At 38.0% G+C, this 20,990-nt stretch overlaps 1 protein-coding gene across 1 annotated transcript in view; it reads right to left on the reverse strand.

Moving 5' to 3' along the window:
• Nucleotides 1–20,990, reverse strand: part of SEMA5A (semaphorin 5A) — a 319,180-nt gene that overhangs the window by 113,873 nt on the left and 184,317 nt on the right. Inside the window, exons 9-11 of the mRNA XM_041475880.1 lie at nt 11,686–11,971; nt 8,267–8,402; nt 4,716–4,920 (exon numbers count right to left, since the gene is read on the reverse strand). Of these exons, the coding sequence (XP_041331814.1) occupies nt 4,716–4,920; nt 8,267–8,402; nt 11,686–11,971 (627 nt within the window). The remainder of the gene's footprint in view (nt 1–4,715; nt 4,921–8,266; nt 8,403–11,685; nt 11,972–20,990) is intronic.

Here is a 20,990-nt window from a genome sequence, read left to right on the forward strand (position 1 = left end):
AATCATGGAAAATTGTTCCAGGGATTTCTTCTTGCCTAAAGCCAGCAGTACAAAATGTGTAGGAGTTGATATATCCCTTCATATTCTCTTAGAAGTCAGTACAGTGAAAGATTAAGATGTTTCTCCAAAGTACCAAAGCATATTTTTAATATAAGCAGTAGCTGTTAAGCCCTAGCACACCAGATTCTCCTAGCAGAATGATGACTTTGCAAAGGTTTAGGAAATGAAGACTGTTGAATCAGCAGAATAATGCACTTGTTTGCTTACTCCCTGTCCCTCCTAAAGTAATATTACATCAGTAATACTACATCTATTTAAGGTTTAATCAAATTAGATTATACTTTTATGCTCCCAGGGTCATTCTCCCCTGTAATATTTGTATTCTAACAACAGGGTGGGTAGGTGAGAGAAAGAACGTTCTCTTAACTATTGGCTATCTGTTTCGAAAAATGGGAATTTTGCTTTGAACAACAAAGACAGCAGAACATTCATTTTTATTAAATCAAATCTGTATGCCTACTTTTCCAGTAAGCTTTGTGCATTTTAAAAGACAATTTTTTGGAGAACATTGGAAGGAATTATAACTACAAAATTTATGTGGTGTATATTTCTCACAGCACGGTTTGGGCCCATCCTGCTTTACACTGCTAAGTGCAAATTGCAAACTGGCAGAACTTACATCAGAGTTGAATGCACTTTCCTAGAGGCAGCAGAAAGTACAATGGCATCTATTATTACAGCATTGAATAAAAATGCAATTTACCCCAAAAATTTGACATGATACTGTCATACTATAAGTACAGGATAATTTAGGTTGGAAAGAAGATCAGAAGGTCTCAAGTCCAACCTTCTGCTCAAAAGACAGACTGGTATAAGAGACTGTGTTGCTGTCTGGTCTCAAAAACCTCCAGGAATGGAGACTGCACAACCTGTTGCTTGACTGTCATAGAAATCAGAAAGTTTTTCTTTATATCCAGTCTGAAATTCTCTGCCTGTTGTCTCTTGTCTTCCCACCATGCTCCAGTGTGAAGAGCATGCCACCATTCTCCATGTAAACTCCCTACAGGCTCCCCACAATGCCTTTTCTCCTCAAGGATGAACAAGGCCAGTTCCCTCAACTTCCCTTCCTAGGGCATGGTGCTCCAGCCTCCAACAGAAGGCAGCTCTCCACTGAATTTGCTCCATTTTATCCATGTCCTTCTTGAACTGGGAGAGGCCAAAACTGGGGAATGACCTCCTCCCTTGATCACGCTGTGTTTCAAGTAATACAGCCCAAGATGCTATTGGCTGTGTTTGCAGTGATGCCACCCCTTCAGCATGCCTAAGTCCTTTGGATGGCACATCCTCCAGTGTAACTGCTGGTACCCTCGTGCGGCGCCACCTGCCCACATGATAGAGTGCACTCCTTGTCCTCTTCCAGGTCATTGATTAAAAAATGTTGAATAGGACAGTACTTGGCTCCTTATCACTTCTACGCATCACATTAAAACTACTCTCTGAGCCTGACATCCTAGCAGGTTTTATAGATCCAGCTGCCCATCCATATAGACCCTATATCCTAATTTGGATATATGAATATTGTGGGACACAGTGCCAAAAGTTCGCTAACTATTTTCTCCTCATGCACAAATCCAGATGTTTTAGGACAGAAAGTAATCAGATTTTCAGATGAGCTTAACCCTTGAGTAATCCATGCTAAATGTTTCAAATCACCCTTTTCTCCATCATGTGCCCAGAGAAGTGTGCTCCAAGGAAGTGTTCTTGACTTTTCCAGGGACGAAATGCCCACTAGGCTCCTGCTCCCCAGGTCATGGAATTATAGAACTGTTTGGCTTAGAAAAGACCTTTAAGATCATCAAGTCTGATTGTTAACCCAGCACTGACGAATCCACCACTAAACTATGTCCCTAAGCCTCACATCTACACGTCTTTCAAATACCTCTAGGGATGGTGAGTCCACCACTTCCCTGAGCAGCTTGTTCTAATGCCTGAATACTGTTTCAATGAAGAAATTTTTCCTAGTATCCAATCTAAATCTCCTCTGGCAAAACTGGAGGCAGCTTCCTCTGGTCACATTGCTTGTTACTCATGAGAAGAGACTGACCCCGACTTGGCTACAACCTCTTTTCAGGCTGCTGTAGAGAGGATAATGTTCCCCCGACCCTCCTTTTCTTCAGGCTACACAACCTCAGCTCCCTCAGCCACTCCTCACAAGACTTGTGCTCCAGACCCTTCACCAGCTCTGTTGCCCTTTGCTGGACACTCTCCAGCACTGCAATGTCCTTCTTGTAGTGGAGGGCCTGAGCACAGGTTTCAAGGTGCAGCCACACCAATGGTTGAGTACAGGATGAAGATCACAGCCTGCTCCTGCTGACCACACTGTGGCTGACAAAGGCCAGGATGCCCTTGCCCTTCTTGGCCACCTGGGCACATGCTGGCTCACATTTCATGGCTGTTGACCAGCACCCCCAGGGCCTTTTCTGCTTGTCAGCTTTTATTCCTTTGTCTTTTTTTCAAAGATGGAGCATTGTGGTAAAAGTTTAATTCCAAATTTAATTTATCACCACTTTTAATAATGCAAATAAATTAAACCAGGAAAGATATAATGGCAACATTTCTCAGACTGGTAGTAACTGTCAGCCCAATCTTTCATCTCTCCCAAACACACGCACGCTCTATAATGTTAGGAGCTTGGGGTAAAGGACATTTTATGTGGGAGTAAAGCTGGACACTGGGGAAATTCAAAAGCCTTAAACTTGGGTTGTTTCCAAAATGATCATTTATTTTCAAAGTTAAGGCTGCTGCCTTTTACTTTCTGTTGCTTACAGAAGTAGTGGCAGTTTTCTCAGTAATCTTTTACCATATTCAGCTTATGATGAAAACTCAATGCTAACTACTCCACAGTTTCTACATAAGCAAAGGCAGGGCTCAGGAGAAATAAGATGCTGCACAATTAACAATATAATGAAATAAAAATTATGAGCTGTACCCCAGAAAAGGCAAAGTCCCACCTTTCTCCTAAAATCTTAATATATAAATAAATCATGCTGTGTAATCTATCTTGGGATTTTTAAACTACACTTTTGCAGTGTACCTGTGGTATTTGTATACAAACACGTGGTAATTTCAAATTCTACCAAAAGTGAGTATTAATATTTCTTAGAAAACAAGTCTTAACACTTACACTCCATTGGGGTAGAAGGAATGTTAACAATATTCACTGTGATTCAGTGAAATACATGTGAAATAGAATTGACTACATCAAGAAAAGGGCGAGAATAGAATGGGGGTTTTATCATATGCTTTCTCACACTTATAAAACATATACTGTCCACTTACAGGAAAGCATGTGCAGAGTTTAGAATAAAGATCCAGCTGCTGTACCCTGCTTCCATGACTGATCAAAACCAGACATACAGGGAAGAATGAAAGTGAAAGGCAAGCATATATCACAAGGAGCATAGGAGCAGTATCTTTTTTTTAGCAGCACAAAAAGAATCACTCCCAAACACAATTTATTAATGAACCATGAAGCATAAAATTTTAGATCCTCACTTGCTGACTCAAATGTAAATGGTTACACATCAAGGGAAACTGAAACCTAAAGACAATCAGAATTATGGCAAAAGTCATTACTCTTTGTGCTTCCAAGACTGCAAATAATGTAAATATGCACAATGCAGTGATAGTCTCTTCATATAAAATCAACTCAGTGCATGTATCTGTAATTCAGGTTTGGTCAGGAGGCCTCTACAATACAAACACCACTTAGCATTGGCATGATTTCACTTAAAATGCTCTGATTTACCAGCCAGCAGGTTGTTTTGACTAGAACTGGTAAAATCCAAGCATATTTTAACATATCAAAAGCTTTTCTGTTACTGCCCAACTTTCAAGGAGACAAACAGCGAGACAAACTGAACATTTACAAACCATTGCTTTGATGAACCATTCCCTACTAATGTGCATAAGCCCAAGTACTTAAGAACTATCCTAAGTTTTATGTCATGAGGCTTTAAGCATATTAGTACAATCTAGTATTTCAGTCTCAGCTGGGGACATCCTTGTTCTGCAGTACAGTTCTCCAACACCCTCATTATTTTTAAGAAGATTGAAATTTTGAACCAAGAAGGCAATAGCTCTAACCAAGGCAATACAAAGTGAAGTGCTGGGTTTTTTTTCATACTAAGCTTACATATAAATGGACAAATAATGAGGCAGGGTATAAAACTGCATAATGAATATCTTAAAAATGAGATGAAAAGGAAAGTTAAAAAAATATATTTGAGAAAAAAATTCCAAAATAGAAAGAGCAGCTGTATTTGATATTTACAAAGTTACTTCTTTATCAGACAGTCCTAAACAATCTTGTCTTGGGCCCTTAACTTTGAACCCTTAACTAAGTAAATGGAACAAAAGATGGTGAAACTTTGGAAGTCCTGTTTGTAGAATTTCCAACGCTTGATTTGATTTACAAGCTTCACAGCTTCAAGGAGAATAGGAAACAGACACCAAAATTTGAGTTCACAAAACAACATAAAGACATTGTAATAGCTAAATTGATCTATTCAGAAAAAGTAGAAGATAGGTGATTGTGCCAAAGAGGAAAAGCTGACTTTCAAGGCATACATGTATTTCATAAGTAATTAACAGAACATTAAAACACCAAAGATCTTATAAACTTTTGCAGTTATCACAGCAAGGAAGATTCATACCTGTAGCAAGGTACATGATGTGGAAAAGCATGTCCTTGCCCTGCACAACATCCACAACCACATGGGAAAATCGGCTGTTGTCTTCCATGAAGTAAGGAATTGGAATAACTGGTTGAACAACCTCATGCATTAAGAAGAATTTTTGTGCATCTTGAAGATTTCTCTCAGTCAGATTTACATACAAACCTTGGTCCATGGTGCCACACTGTAAAGACAGAAAAGTAGCATGACTATATGTGCCAACAGTAACAATAGATTTACTCTTTGATTTACAGCACAAGAAAATAAAAGCAAGAGCATATCTTATAATGACAATGTGGAATTCAACTTTCAGGTCCCATTTTGATGCTAACCAGACTGTCCAAGGACTCAGGGAGCTCAGTTTTCCTGAGGCAGTACTATGGAGGCCCCCCAGTTCTAAACAATATGGAAGAGCACCAGACTGACCAGCACAAGTGGATTATGGAAATATTTTGCCGTATCCTATGTTCATAGGGCAGGAAGGAGAAAAACTACCATTCAAAAAACCAAATTATTTTCTGTCTAGTTTTCTTTACAATTTTCATAGACCTTAGTGCTAATGATATAACAAATTTTCAAAGGAAACCCCACACCCTACCACATCCAGGGTCTGGCAGGAATCCCAGGTGAAAGTACAACATGCAGTTCTAGTAGCTTCTTAGGACTCCATCTTCAGTAGCAAAAATGGACAGTGCAAAGCTCTATATAAATATTATCCACAGCAAAGACTTTTTTTTTTCTTTAAAACTGACTATATTTTAACTATGAAAACAGTGCTCTTTTCTTACAGAAAAACATCCACTAGCTGCATGGACAAGTTTCAAACACAAATAAACAAAGCAAAATAACTGGGAATTAACTTCAACATATTTGCGTTCAACTGAGGAAACAAAAGGGAAAGCTTCTTAATGCATAAGAGTATATAAACATTTACATGTTTATTCAGGAATAAATGCATCAGAGAAGTAAAGCACTACTTCACAACATTTATCAAATATTTGGGTGACGTGAAAGGCATAACTAAGTCACCATTTTCGTTCTGCTTTACTATGTCATAAACTATGCCAAGAATTACAGCATGAGCAAAATAGTAGTGTGCAAAACCATACCATTTTTTTTCATTATTATTATTACCATGTTTTCAATCCAAAATTGAGTGATTGTTCCATAAATGCTAAAAAAAATTCAAACAAATTATTTCATGATGGGAGATCAGATAATGAAGAATGATAAATTAGCAACTGGCAGGAAACAGTTACCTGCTCTGTATGTCAGACCAGTGAAAAAAATAAACCACACCAAAGAAGTTCTCTGGATCTATCAAGCAGGAAAAATTCCAGCTGAATACCCATAGTACACTGAAATGCACATGGTCCTTGGTCTTATGATAGACATTGCCCTGTCTAAAGAGAAAAGCAATGATCTCTGAAGAAAACAATGCTCCTCAAAACTGGGACTCCAATATATTCTAAAATGGAAAGTAATTCATTAATATAAACCCACCATGGAAATATAACATCTGATGCTACTATAGCTACATAGCAGTAGTCTTCCTTCAAACCACAGACTTCTCTCTGCTGCTACTGAGTCAGTGAATACTCAGAGGATAAATCTACTTCTAGGACTACACAAACAGAACTTCTGGTCCTTTATCATAACAACTCTACCAAAGAAAAGTCCTTTCTCTGAAGGAAACCAATGACTCAGTCAATGAATATATCTCATCCTTGCGAGGTATGTATTCTAAAGTCACGTAGTCAAGTCACAAAAAATGGTTAAATCTCTAAGTATTAGACTAGCTTCTAGTACGCATCACTGCTGCAGTTATGGAGCCAGAAATGTAGCAGAAAGTTATTCAAGGAAATAAAAAGCAACATCAGCAAAAGAAGTTGGACATTAGAGATACCTAGAGATCAGTTGACATCAATTGCCTTCAATATTGTGTAGTAAAAGACCGCATTACAGCTCTTAACACTAGCTCTGCCTTCAAAGCTGTTTGTGGCTCAGTGAGATACGATACAACTGTTGTCACTGTTCTTGTAAATTGGATGAAGTACCACCTGTATTAAAATCAGCCAGGCCACCTAAGAAATAAATTTCAACATCTGTTTTGATTGGGACTTGGAGACGTGCACTAACAGCACAGCAGAGACTTAAACTGTTTTTACACAGCCATCAGGCTGTCATCTCTCTTTGTAAGTACCATTCAGCATGGGCTGCTCTCACAATAATTAACACCACATTAATGCAAAGTTTGTAGGGAGAGTTTAATAAGTTTTATTGGATGTGCTTACCTAGTCAGAAAGGTGATAGGATTTTTACATACAAGCATTTTTTCAGGCGTTCTCCTTCAAAAATTTAGCCTCTCTTAGACCCTCTTCATATCACTATTCTGACAATACAAGTATTTCTACAACAGGTGAAAAGCTGCATAAAAATAGAGCCTGCTTGTGCGGGCTTCTGGCGTAGTTAGAGTCTTGTCACTTGGCTGATAACAAACACACTACTTAGGAAAGGTAACATGGCTCTAGCCTGTAACCTGTGCCTTATTTCCCTTCATTTGCATAGATCAGGAAGTAATTAAAACTACCTACAATCCCCAATGGGTGATTCTTTTTCATGCTAGCAAAGATCTTCTGACTCTTACAAGCTAGGGAGGGCTGTTCCAGGAGCAGATGTGAACTTGTGAAATGGAATTGAGATTATGTGAGGCTGAAAGGTGGACAGAGGTGACTACACTTAAATACCTTGATGAAAAGCTATTGTTGTTAATCACAACATTAATGCTGCTTTTCCTTCCATATCCCTTGCAAGAAGCATGCTCATTAAAATTGTCCTGGTAGGAGTGGTGACTATGAAAAATATGAAAACAACGCATATGTGCTTACTGAAATACTCCTTTCTTTTTGCAGAGTTCCTCTAAATAACCCACCTTGGACTAACTGGTTTTACACTGTCAGACAGCTTCAGATTATTACACCCTCTGAGGCAAACAAGTTCAAATGAGGGGAAGAACATGTCACAAATTCTTTTAATCTGACTCTTCAGGGAGTGTGAACCACCTTCCACACAAAAATATATAAAATTCTGACCACTCCTCCTTTACCACCACCCTCTCACTTTCTTTTTTCTGCCAGACACTGTTCCATTATTTAAGTTCTAATATAAAATACAATGTAAAAGAGAATAGTAGTTTGATCATACTTCAGACAGGAGTTAATGTCACCTTGACAGACAGGTTTTAGTAGTGTTTTTGTAGTGTTTCATTTTGACAGAAGATGGAAGTTAAGCCTTTTTTCTCCTACCCTTCAAAGTACATCTATTTTTCAATCAAAATATTTTTGTGGAAGGATAAAATTAAAATTAAATATGTTGACAAAAGCGACTCTCCTTAGCACTTTTTAAAATTTAGGGTTTGTTTAAGGTCTTAGGCTACCATATAATGAAAAACTGGATTTATAATTTATGAACCATATAGTATTTTGAGGAAAGCTCACATAAAATATTGTCCTTATTCCACATATCCATACCTGAAAATTAGGGTTAGGGTTGGGATATGGAAGCCAAGCAGAGCGAGAGTTCTCCTGGTATTTGAAGGGTCCATTAAAGGCCTGAGTTATGGCACTCAGATTGAAAACACAAACTGCTGAGGCTGCTATGCTGTTCCTGCAAAAGAAATAAATATATTAACCTATGTAATAATATTAAGAAGTCAAATTGCTGAAAAATAAATTAAAAAAGGCAATAACTCTTCAATCCTTCAATTAAATAATGAAGCAGATATTATCTGCTTCACCAGGAGATGATATCTCAAGATAACGATATATGATGAGCTGATTAAGCAAAGTCATTGCATTTAAAATATTTATCAGCCTTACCAGGAAGCTGCTGTGGGGAAAAACTCTGAACTTCCTACTTTCTGCTGTTGCTCTAATACCATACTCTACTTCTAATATCATGAGACACCTCTTTTCTAGGTATAAAGTTCAGGATGATATTATTCTCAGTTTTCAATAAAGCTTCTTCCATACAACAAATGACTGCATGACATAAGTCAGGTTTTTCAATGTGTGGTATGTCTCTAAATCCTACGGAATTGCTGGACAAGACACATCCCCAAAAATCCTGTCTTTCAAGAGATGTTGTACAGCAATAAGAATGCAAGTTGTAGAAACCCATCAAGAGAAAACAACTTGGACTGCTTACAAGATATCATGTCAAAAAAAAAATAAACATCAATAAATGGCAGCTGGACAAAACACACAATTTCCTGGGTTTGCCTTGATAATGTGATGTACAAGGCAGTAAAGTAATTCTGCACAGTATAAAGAAAATAATCTAAAAACTATGAAAGCTCCTAATATGGAAAGCTGCATTGTTCTTTTCCTCATTTTGAGATAATGGAATAGATAATGAAGGTGTCAATTGCACAGATTTCCTGTTACAGCTAAAACTGCTGGCAACTGATCCACACAGCATTCTTCTCTGGTTTTTTTTCCCCCTATTTTTTTTTTTTAAGCTTAGCCTGGAATTTACACAAGGCTTAAGAAAACCTACTACAGAAACTTCATAATGATGGGAAAAAACCCAGCCTCTGAAAAAAGAGTTAGGATATATGGATTAAATACCAGGACAAAAGAACAATTTGCTTTCTTATGTTTGTCTCTCTTATTTCAAAGGAAGCTGAAAGTAAGCCCAAAACTTGAAATTTTGTGCTTACAACTTCTGCAGAATCAATCATCATTGGAGCTGATAAATCCCTGCTTATATCACTAAATGCATCTCACTCATATTAGTAACTGTACCAATGGTTTTTTGAATTTAATGAAGTCCTATGAGGACATGAGACTCATGTTTATAAATTTTTTTGATAGTCTGAAAGAAACAAAATTAGCTTTTTCATGAAGCAGTGGTTATAGTGGACTTGATAGTCAACCATGCATAAAAGGTGCAGGTTTGGCTGTTAGAGAAATGTTTCCAGTTTTGCCCTCCATAACTATATTACAATATACTAAAAAAGAATTAAGATCCAATAAAGTCATTGAAATTCTGAAGATATTGAGACTGAAGAATTACGAATGCTGTTAAGTTATATCTGATGCTGTTACATGAACAGAAAGGAATCTGTTGTTCTCTATCACTGGAAACCCTTGTGTTTCTCCACCGTCACTTTCAGGCCAGAAAGGTGGATCATATGAGTTCCACAAACTATCTATGAACAGGACTCAGCATGGAGAAGTAATCCCAGCTTAAAATACTTCAAAATTATCTAAAAAATTTAGTTATTACATTTGATGGGAGGCATTTAAATAGAATGCCTGCCATCAAACTAAAAAACCCTACCCTCAAACAGTTGTAATTAATTGGTTTCTCTTCAAACAGTTCATCCATCTTGGACAGTCAGAATATTGGGTCATGGGGGAAAAGGAAAGGAGTGGCAAGGTTTAAAATACTGTCTACTTTCATGTGGCAAAGGCAGCCTTAACAATAGCAAGTCCATTTTCAGGAGAGCCAGGAAGCATCAGGAACATCATTCCCCTTCCGTGGCCAAAGCCCTGTGGATTTTCTAGAGCAGAATTCCTCTACTCAGGCTTTTCATGGCAGGAACATTTCTAGGCTACTTTGACTTCTCAAGAAAGGTCTGGTTGAAGAATGTATGTGGATGCCACCTGACAAATACCTGTCTTTTAGTATATGAACTAACTAGGAAAATAGAACAAGATTAAAAGTACTGTTCGAAACAACAGCAAATGTTCTTATCCCCAGTAATCTCCAACTCTCTGCTACTCTCTTTACATAAACAGAGTTTAGATTCCCTACATTACTCCATTGCAGAAACAGGCTGAGCTCATCATCCAACGTCACGAGTTAGGAATTGCCACAGCCTGGTGCAAGCACCACTAGTCTTGTTCACAGCCTGAACTGCCAGCTCAGGGGTGAGCCTCAGTCTGGAAGATGCCTAAAGAAGCTCAAATTCATGCTCACTGTCTAAAATGTACAGGTATTACACTTTGTTGGTATTAACTTGTGAATGCTTCCACCTGGTCAATAAATATTTATAAAAGGTAGGTATCCCTGCGCTCAAGGGTGCCTTACCTACATTTTAGGTGCCCAAGGACCTTTTAAAATTTTAGACAAAACTGATTTACATAGCAAGACTGTACAAGAAGGTCGGAGAATTGGAACTCAAAATCGGAAATTATTCCAGTGGTCTGAACATTGGGCTGCACACTCAAAACGCAGAGGTTGCCCTCACTGAGCAGCATTTGAACACCAGTCATCACATTTAAATTTACAAAGGACATTTCTGAGATGTCTCCTTTTTCCTATCTCCATCCAACTTTTCAATGTTTAACAAATCTGAATTTTTAAGACCAAACTGTACTTTTATTTTTTTCTTTAATTTTACCTTATTGATATAACAGGTTCACTTAAAATTAGGTTAAATTCTTGGTTTGACCTTCAAACTCATGTAAGGACATTTTAGGACTATATTAAAATACCTAAGAGCACCTCTTGTACTGTTTTGGGTAAGATGAGTTCTCCATGACATGGTCAATTTCCATCACATCAAATTCATGATCGTGTCACATTATAATTATAAATTATTTATTTCATAAATACATAATGCATTTACGTATTACAAAAGTAAAAATAAAAGTTAATTACTTCCTCGCAATAAGTGAGGAATATGACAGAACAGTCTTAAATGCAACTGGCTCCCTGCAGTAAGGAAATAATAAGAATTTATTCCTTCTCTCGTGTTTTCAACAATTCATGTGGGAAACATTTGGAACTGATACTTGTTCACAGAAAACAGTGGATTGAGCAAAACGGTAGTTTGAATTTATGATGTTTACTCGGCATATGCAGAAGAGAGTAGCTCAGAAGTTCTAGGTTTTGCCATCACAAACAACATGAAAATAAAATCTATCATTCAGCTACTTACACATTAGTGGTAAAAATGCCATAGATCAAGTCCAGTTCTGGCAGAAAGAAAGTACTCTGAAGTTCATTGTAGTAAAATGGAATTTCTCCAGGGCGAGAGCAGTTCAGACGAGCTTTCATGAAGGTAGTCCAGGTATCCTCCAGCACAAACTTGCCACCAATATCATTTTTGCACACCCGCGCAGCACGAGAGAAAACTGTCTTCCCACAGTCATGTTCCACTGCGTTTTCCCGGAAGAAGAAGTAGGTAAAGTTCCCAATATCATAAGATGACACAAAATTTGGTTCTGAAAATAACAGAAGGAAAGATCATTTATTGCCTTCCTGTGTTACATGCACTCATACTAATGTGGAAGTTGGATTTATCTTCAAGCATTATATTTAAACACATATTTTAATATCCTTTAGGGATGTGGCACCATGACATCTGAATAGGCCAGTTCATGTCTAGCTGGGATTATGAGACACATGATCATGATGTGCTGGGGTTGGCTGGGTAGAGTTAATTTTTTTCATAGTAGCTAGCATGAAATTCTGTTTTGGATTTATGCTGGAAACAGTGCTGGCAATTCAGGGATGTTTTTGTTATTGTTGAGCAGCACTTACACAGAGCCAAGGCTTTTTCTTTCTCACCCCACCCCACCAGCACAAAAAGCCAGCTGAGCTGCCATCTGGGGTCAAACCATGACACGTGGCCTGACAGGTTTTGCTCTAGGTGTTTATAGAACAAGACTGTGCCGGGCAACCTTGGCCCAGCTCACTGTATTCCACCATCAAAAGCATCTCAGAGTTTTCATTCTTCACATAAGGGCATAGTGAATTCTTACAATGTAATTCCTTTATCTTTTAACTCTGTTTCTCCTTTGCCATCATGCCATTACTCCAGATGAGCAGGATAACGAGTGGTAATTGATGGTGAGTAAAAATGTGCTCAGAGGCTGCAATTAAAAGAAAAGAGAACTACACAAGAATATTTGATAGTAAGATAACTGCATTTCAACCCTGTCTTGCTTAATGCTTTTGAGAGCATTAGAGATTTCTTTTTTCTTATTTAAAAAAACTCATCAAAAAACTGAATGGTGATGAAGGAGAAATTAGAGAATATCTAAAAATAATCTGGAAAGCAACAGATGGCAATACTTCTTGAAAGGACAGAAAAAAAGGAACAGTGGAATACCAAAGACAATAAACATGTGGTCCATTTCCTGTAAGGATTACTAGAACTGGGGAAAGTCCGTGACCTTAGAAGAGGCTGACAACTTGACAAGTTCTTAAAGGAAAGATAAATTTGATACACAGATTTGTGAAGAAGAGCCCCACTTGTGCAAGGAACCATTTTAGAACACTGATACCTCTGAAAAACAAGAAAACTTTTGTTTCTCATTTCCAAATTTTATTCTGAAGTGGGAAAACCAATAAAAGAACTGTTTTAAAAAACATCTGTTGTGAGGAAGGACTTCAAATAAAATTATTACATGAACATTTTTTGACAGCACTAGTGTATAGAAAAAGGCTGCTGCAATTCGATGTAAGCATTTTACAGGAATATCTGAAACCTATCAGAACTTTGGAGGGGCACTAGAAAGGCAAGCAAGCTGGCACTGCCTCACAGCAGTCCAAACTGTCAGAAAACTCTTTTTCAAAGACAGACCAGATGCCAGCTAATGTGGCCTCTTGTGCTGCTTCCATCTCTATCTGCTGTGCTGAGAGTTCCCAGGGCAGGTTTTTGGCAGCAGTGATTATGAGCTGCCTCAGATGTATGAAGCTGAGCAGGTCCAATGGTGCTCTCACTCCTCCCTGTAACTTTCACCCTCTATTTTATGAAGTGCTTGCTTGAGACCAGTCTGGAACACACCATATTTTTTTCCACATTCAGAGCTGCACAGGTATTTTGCTGGCAGATCACAACCCAACAATTTCAATAACATGTTGGTGCCTCATTCATAAGTTACATACTATCAGTGCATTTGTGTCTTAAAAAAAAAGGAATAAAAAAGGAAAAATAGTTGGCCAAGACTTATATAAGAAATAAAATTACACTGACAATATACAAAGAACTAAACCATTAGTCATGTTAACCCTACTACAACCTTAAATCTCCATCTGTGTAAAACTTTCATTACAATAGGGATTTTGCTTCAAAGGCATCAAAAGCTTCAACTCTACTGTGCAAATACTCAAAATCAATCAATCCACCCACAAAAACTATTTTGTACAAATATTAAAAAAATGAGGCCCTGCCTTGCCATAAGGCCTGAAGATAGTTGTCACTGGAGACCCACTGATATAAAAAGGTCTCTGCATTGGCATCACAGAGTCTCACTGTAGAGTTAAAAAAACACTTTTGGAAGCACTCACTATAAGGAATGATGAATTGCAAAAATTAAACAAACTTCACAAACTATAGGAGTAAAAATAATATGAAATGCATTCAGAATGTATTCAGGGTTCTTGAAAAGCCATGTCAATCCTTCAAAAGAGACTATTTTAAAGTTGCATTGATAATCATAATAGATGCACAAAAAATGCCTAGTACTCATATTTCATGGTTTCAAAACTAAGAAACAATATATACATCTGCAAACACCTACACTTTATTGATTATGAACCAATGAAATTGTGACCTGCTGTTGAAACTTGTGAAATCTGTTTTCATTTGCATGAAATGTAATAATCTCACAGTTACCTTAGGGAATTCAGTGGATATGGAAGGATTATCACATCAGACTTTGTTTACTTCATTCTCTCTTTGGGAAAAATGAACAGGGTCACTTCAAAACTTCAAAGGAAAAAGTAGGAAAAATCAGTTCTTATGGGTCTAACTATTGTGCTGTGAACTGCTATTTGTTGACATGAAAGTTTTACCACATAAGTTTTTAATGCAGCAAATTAAGTGAATCTCTTGCTTCATGCTGACTTTCCAAATAGCTCTTGGAAGGGCAAACACATCTCATTTCTGATTTATCAGATCACCACAACAAGTGCAAGGATTCCGGTGTGTAGCATGAGACAGCTAGTACAACCCATAATAATATCACAAATATTATATATGACCTCTATAGGATTTTAAATATACTCAATTTATGGATGTGTCAGGCTGACTAGACTTTCCCAAATTACATGGAACCAGTGTAATCAGGAAAGCAAGAAAATTACTGTCAATGTGACCCAAAACATATCTCCAGTGCACATCACGGAGCAGTGCACACAGAGCGCACGCCCAAGCACTGAAAGCACTGGGTGCCTCCTTAGTGCTGCCCTGGGCAAACACACTGCTCTGCTACTTCTGAAGTTCAGCACAAATCCTGGGAATTTCTACACTTTCCTTCATAAAGCAGTGTGAACACTGCCCAACAAGGATTTTTCCCCACAGACTCTTCTAAGTTACTGCAGAAAAGACAGCTCAACCGCACGAAGCCAAGGTAGTGCTTCAACCAGAAATAATATGATTGCTTTTCTGAAGGTTGGAGACAAACCTACATTTTCTGAGGAGCACAGTCTCTGTTCTTAATGTGAAAACATTTAACAGGAAGACACCATGATTCTCTTTAGATTATTCTCCCTTTCTACCCGCCAAAGGTGTCATGCATAAGCTTATTTCCTGGGCCTTTTTTATTTAGTGGTGTGGATACACTCTGAGAGGTAAAAGGATGGGAGGAACTGTACAGGAATTTTTCTGTGGATAGAAATGGGAAACAGGAGCATAAAAGAGCTCCTTGAGAGCATCTGAGGTAGTCTTGGCCTCTTCTTGCTGTCTGAACTTAAGAGCAAGAAAGTACACTTGTGCTCTTCAATCCATATAACTTCACTTCTGAAGCAATCTAACATGGCCTAATTTACATAGTTAGTGGGTGCTACTGCTTCCAGAGTGAACTAAATGACAGGAAATGATCTAACTTTCTTTAAGGAGGTAACAGCAATTAACCTTAAGGATTTAAAGGTTCAAATCCTACTCTAAGCAAGTATGAGCTGGGACTTCCACTGACAGTCCCTGTGAGATGTGACCACTCACATCGGAAGTGCAAGGCATTGGAAGACCCAATCAAAAGTGAAATTAACCCCAGAAATGTTAAAAAAAAGCGAAAATATTATTCTTTCTGATTTAGACACAGATCAGATTATATATGTATATATGCACACAATATAAGACACACACACAAATATGTATACGTATATGAATACGTAATATATTCAAGATCTTAGGAGTCTAGATACCGCTATAATGTTGAATGACATCTCTCTGGAACTTGTTCACTTGTTCACTGACCTCACTAGATCAATTAATCACACCACACTGTTGATCTCTAAAGACCCATTTCTTCCAAATAACTGTAGTCAGCCAAATGCTTATATAGCATTAAATTCTAGAAAGATGCATTTGAGGCTTTTTGAATAAACTTCACATTTCAGCTAGAAATGCTCTTCAAAAGGGACACTTAAAGCAACGGAAAGAAATTAAGCTTCAGATGTGCCAGTCTCTAGTATTTCCTTTCATCTTATTAACATAATCAAAAAAGTCCAGTTGCAGTTGCATTCTGCCATCTCTGTATATTCATTAAGTATATTCATTTAGTTGTGGCCCTTTGCTGCTGTTGGAAAAAAGTACAGACCTTGCATTGGGCTGATGAAGGCATCACTGCTCATGAAGGTTTAGGGACGAATTTTAATCACAGAGTAAAATTTTCTTACAGCATTATATGACTCAAAAGTAATACATAACTTGTGGTTATCACAGCTATATCCATCCTCAGGAGCTGAACTGTAAAATGTTAAGTCCTGTATGAAACTGCTGGAAATAGTTTATTAATAGCTATTTTTCCTCTGTTTCACAATTACCTATGATGCGTGCTAAAAATGCCAACCTGCCATAGAGTAGCTGGCTACCAATCTATTTTGACTATTTCCTTTGCAATGCCTTAGCTCTCCATGATTTCTTTTACATTCTTTTCCTTTTGCTAAATTGAAAATTTTATAGGTATGGAAGAGCAAGGACAGCAAAATACACTAAAACTGTGTATCCCAGCCATTTTTTCCAGTCTTCTCTTATATTGCTGATAGATTTTATAATACAATTCAGCATAATCATAAAAGTGGATGCTCACTCATTACTTTTTTACTGATGTACTCTAATAAATTCTGAAATGCAATTATTTCTTTTCTGAAAAATTGTTTTTAAATATGGTAATACAAAATTCCTTGTTTTATTTTCTGTAGTTCATTTTAAAGAAATCTCCTTCATTTTCAAGGTAAAGTGTTCTTACATGGCATAATACTTTGCAATTTATTATATTATTTTGCTGATGTAAATTTGCCAGTGACAAATTTAGTCACAGCAGCCATTCTGTACTCTAACCTAATACTTACTGAAGCCCTTGAAAGTCAATCCTGGAGTGGATTTTGTCACCTATAGTCACTCTATAGACACCTTGCAAAGCCATGTATGCCAGGGCAGGGGGTAAGTGCAAAAAATACATAGGGATTTCATTAATTCACTCATAACCTCTAGAAATTTGGAGTACGGGGATCTATCAAAAGATCCAGAAATTTGGATGGTTACTTAAAATTGAATCCAGAATTCCAGACACAGAGGAATCTAGTGTTCTTTAAGGAGATTTTTCCAACCAGCTGTTATGGTATGGAAAGGAAAACCCAATTATGATGTCTTACCCATTTCTCTCCAAATATTTTCGCTGCCAATTTTTTTTTTCTTTTCTCTGTTCTAGTTTTGCAGGGAGGGAGACAAGTAAATGACTTTCCCTGCAGACTTGTTCATTTGGTTTGCATGGCTAAGCTTTGGTGGGGGCGCTACAGGGGTGGCTTCCATGAGAAGCTGCCAGAAGATTTCTCTATGTCCAGCTCTGCCAATCCCTGGCAGCTCCAACAGATGGACATACCACTGGTCAAGGCTGGTCCAATTAGAAACTGTGGTAAGGCCTCTGTGATAACAGATTTAAGAAGGAAAAAGAGTTATTGCACAGTTGTAGTTGTGGCCACGGAAGAGAGGAGTCAAAGAATGTGAGAGAAGCAGCCCTGCCAAGGTCAGTGGAATAGGAGGGGCAGGAGGTGCTCCAGGTGCCAGAGCTCAGATTCCCCTGCAGCTGGAGGTGAAGACCGTGGTGAAGCTGCTGTGCCCCTGCAGCCCATGGAGTTCCACAGGGATGCAGAAATCCACCTTCAGCCTGTGGAAGAGCCCCATGCTGGAGCAGGTGGATACCTGAGAGGAGACTGTGACCCCATGGAAGGTCCATGGAAAGAGCAGCCCATGCTGGAGCAGCCTGTCATTGAAGGACTGCACCCTGTGGAAGAGTGACCCACACTGCAGCAGTTTGGGGAACACTGTTGCTTGTGGGGTGAACTCACACTGAAGAAGTTAATGGAGAACTGTCTCCCGTGGGAAGGACCCCAGAGTGCAGCAGGGAAATGACCCCTCTCCCTGAGCAGAGGGAGAAGCCACGGGTGATGAACTGGACAAAACCCCCATTCCCTGTCTCCCTGTGCCACTGGGGTAGGAGGTAGAGCTGGGCAGGAGAGAGGCATGGCAGGGAAGGTGGAGGGTTTTAAGGTTTTATTTTACTTTTCATTATCCTGCTCTGATTTGGTTAGCAATAAATTCAATTCATATCTCTAATTTGAGCCTGTTTAGCCCATGATGATATCTGGTGAACGATCTCTCCGCATCCTTAACTCATGAACCCTTTGTTATATCTTCTCTCTCCCATCCAGCTGTGGAAGGGAGTAACCGAGAGGCTTTGCTAGTGAGTGCCTGGAATACAGACAGCATCAATGCATTACAACCTTCTCCTCTTTTCCTTTTTCTTTTTTTCCTTTTTTTTTCATAAAAAAAAAGGAAACCAATTTCATAATCATCCTCTTCCCCCTTCTCCTTAAGGCCTGGTATGTCTGCTGTTGAAATTCCATCTCTACCTTCAATACTTCTGTCACAGAATCAGAGAATGAGTCAGGTTAGAAGGTCATCTCACCCAGCCTCCCTGCTCAAGTCAGGTCATCCTAAAGTACATTGGTCAGGATTCTGTCCGGGCTGTTCTTGAATATCCCCAGTGAATGAAGCTGTACAACCTCTCTGGGTAGTGTGTTCCAGTGCACAGTTACTCTCACAGTAAAGACATTATTCCTCATAATTCAGGTAACCTTTAAGTCCCCTCCTTTCTCTGATAAATGCTCGTTTTCATGTGTTCATGCTCCCTGAAATTTGAAATTTTCCACATTGCCCTGACTGAGATGCATTTCAATCCTAAATTCCTTCATTCTCTCTGGGTCACTGTGTATCATAGCCGTGTGCATTAATGAGAATCACACTCCTGTTGTGCCTCTCTGCAGTTGGGAACAGATGATCTGCTTGCAGCAGTGTCCTCCTTCCTCATTCAGCCTTTCATTGGCACCTGACATAAGCAGCCTAGGTGAAATACAAAAGAACAAGCTCTGTCCTCAATAGACTCCTTGTGATTTTAGTAAATGGTAGGTGGAACTTGCTGATTTACCTAGGGTAGAAAAGGACTAAAAATATCCTAACTCCATGGGTAGTACTTGTTGTCTACCATTTCAAACCAGTAAGGAAATTATATGAAGGTGTTTTGTAATAACTTAGTCTGGCACAGGAAAAAGAAAATTAGGGAAGGCACCTCCACCTCACACCAACTTACTGCTCTCCTACTCTGTCACTGCCATCAGGGAGAAGATGTACGAATTTGAGCTTAACTGCTCAAATTTTTCCTCTCTGGTAACTGCTCCAGTGAAGAAGCCTAAGGACAGGTTTCAAAACTAGCCGGTATTTTTTCTCCTATTTAGGATACTGGCAAAAATGCTGATATACACGAAAGAAAAGAATCAACCTTATGGCTGTCACAACCAAAGAAATACAATTATTTATCTTCATGCAAAATAAGCAAAACTGGCAGAATATGCTTTGCATATTTTCAGTCAGGACTCTTATCTGAAAGAGTACATTGCACATTCAAGCACACACTGGTTTTGAGTTACATGAAATATTACATAATAAAGAAAAGCTTGCACTAGCTAATTACAAGGCTTTTCATTAAAACCCAGAAAAATGAAAGGATAACACTGAATTATTATAGCCATTTCCATTAATCCTTAAAAACAAAATTGAAAGAATTAATTTTTATTCTTAGATCATAAATTCTTTCTACACATCCCACTAGTAGCAAAAGTTATAATAAAAATCTGCTAACAAAAAATAAGAGGCATTGATTCAGAGCTGTATTAAACCCCTCTAACCAAACCACCCTTGTAAGAATTTTACTATTACTAGTGAATGAAGACTGAAAGTATCTGCCCTGGATTAATAATCTTTTTATTAGTGTTTTTAAGAAAGTGATCTCAAAAGAACCACTCTAGTAAGAGTATCTAAAAACCAAATGCTTAGGACAGCAAGAGGAAAAATGGTAATATTATGTCTACCAGTAAAGCAGAACAATCCAAACATTCATCTCCTCAGATGGAAAGGCTTCTCATTTGGAAGAAATTTTATTTTATTTTATTTTATTTTACTTTATTGCTACATCTGATCCAGGATTAATTTTTAATCATCTATCATCTGCCCACTGATGAAATGTTGTGACATTTAGAACACAGATTTTATTTATTTAATATGTTCCAATAGCATCTAACCTTGCATGTCTAGGGTAGAGAAAACAGCCAAAATCATTTCAAGATAGTTGAAGACCCATGAAATTGTAAGGAAAGGAATTTGACAAATTATGAAACCAAATGTTGCAGTGTTTCTCTGTGTGATGAAACAGGGATTTTTTTTTTTTTTTATAATGTTTTGCCCTTTTATTGGCTGAGGGGAGCAAACAGACATTATAGACTAAGGCAAACTTTCACACTGAGGTATCAGATAAAATTTAGTGATTTAAAGAGGCATATTGAATGGAGAAATACCTTTACTAACTGTAAATGTTGGACTACAGAAAAGGTTTCTATGTTTAAACACTGAAGGCTTTTCATTGCCAATCTGGACACACTGCAACTGTGGACTGCAAATATAACTATTACATTTACTTCTGCTCTCTAGAGCAAACTGTGACAAATTCTGCCCCTGCTACACTTTGCAGATCAACTCTACAATAAAGTCTAATTAGAAGCCTACTATATCAACTCCAGATATGATTTAAACATGGTTACACTGACAGCTTAAAGACACTGAAACAGACAACATGCCCGCTTAATGAAAGAATAATTTATTTTTTATCATTTAATAATGTCCAAAGCAAACTGATAAGGCAGACTATTTCTCTTATGAAAAACTACAAGGGAAATTTTAAA

Source organism: Pyrgilauda ruficollis, unplaced genomic scaffold, assembly GCF_017590135.1.
Source record: "Pyrgilauda ruficollis isolate IOZ18807 unplaced genomic scaffold, ASM1759013v1 scaffold37, whole genome shotgun sequence".
Lineage (NCBI taxonomy): Eukaryota > Metazoa > Chordata > Aves > Passeriformes > Passeridae > Pyrgilauda > Pyrgilauda ruficollis.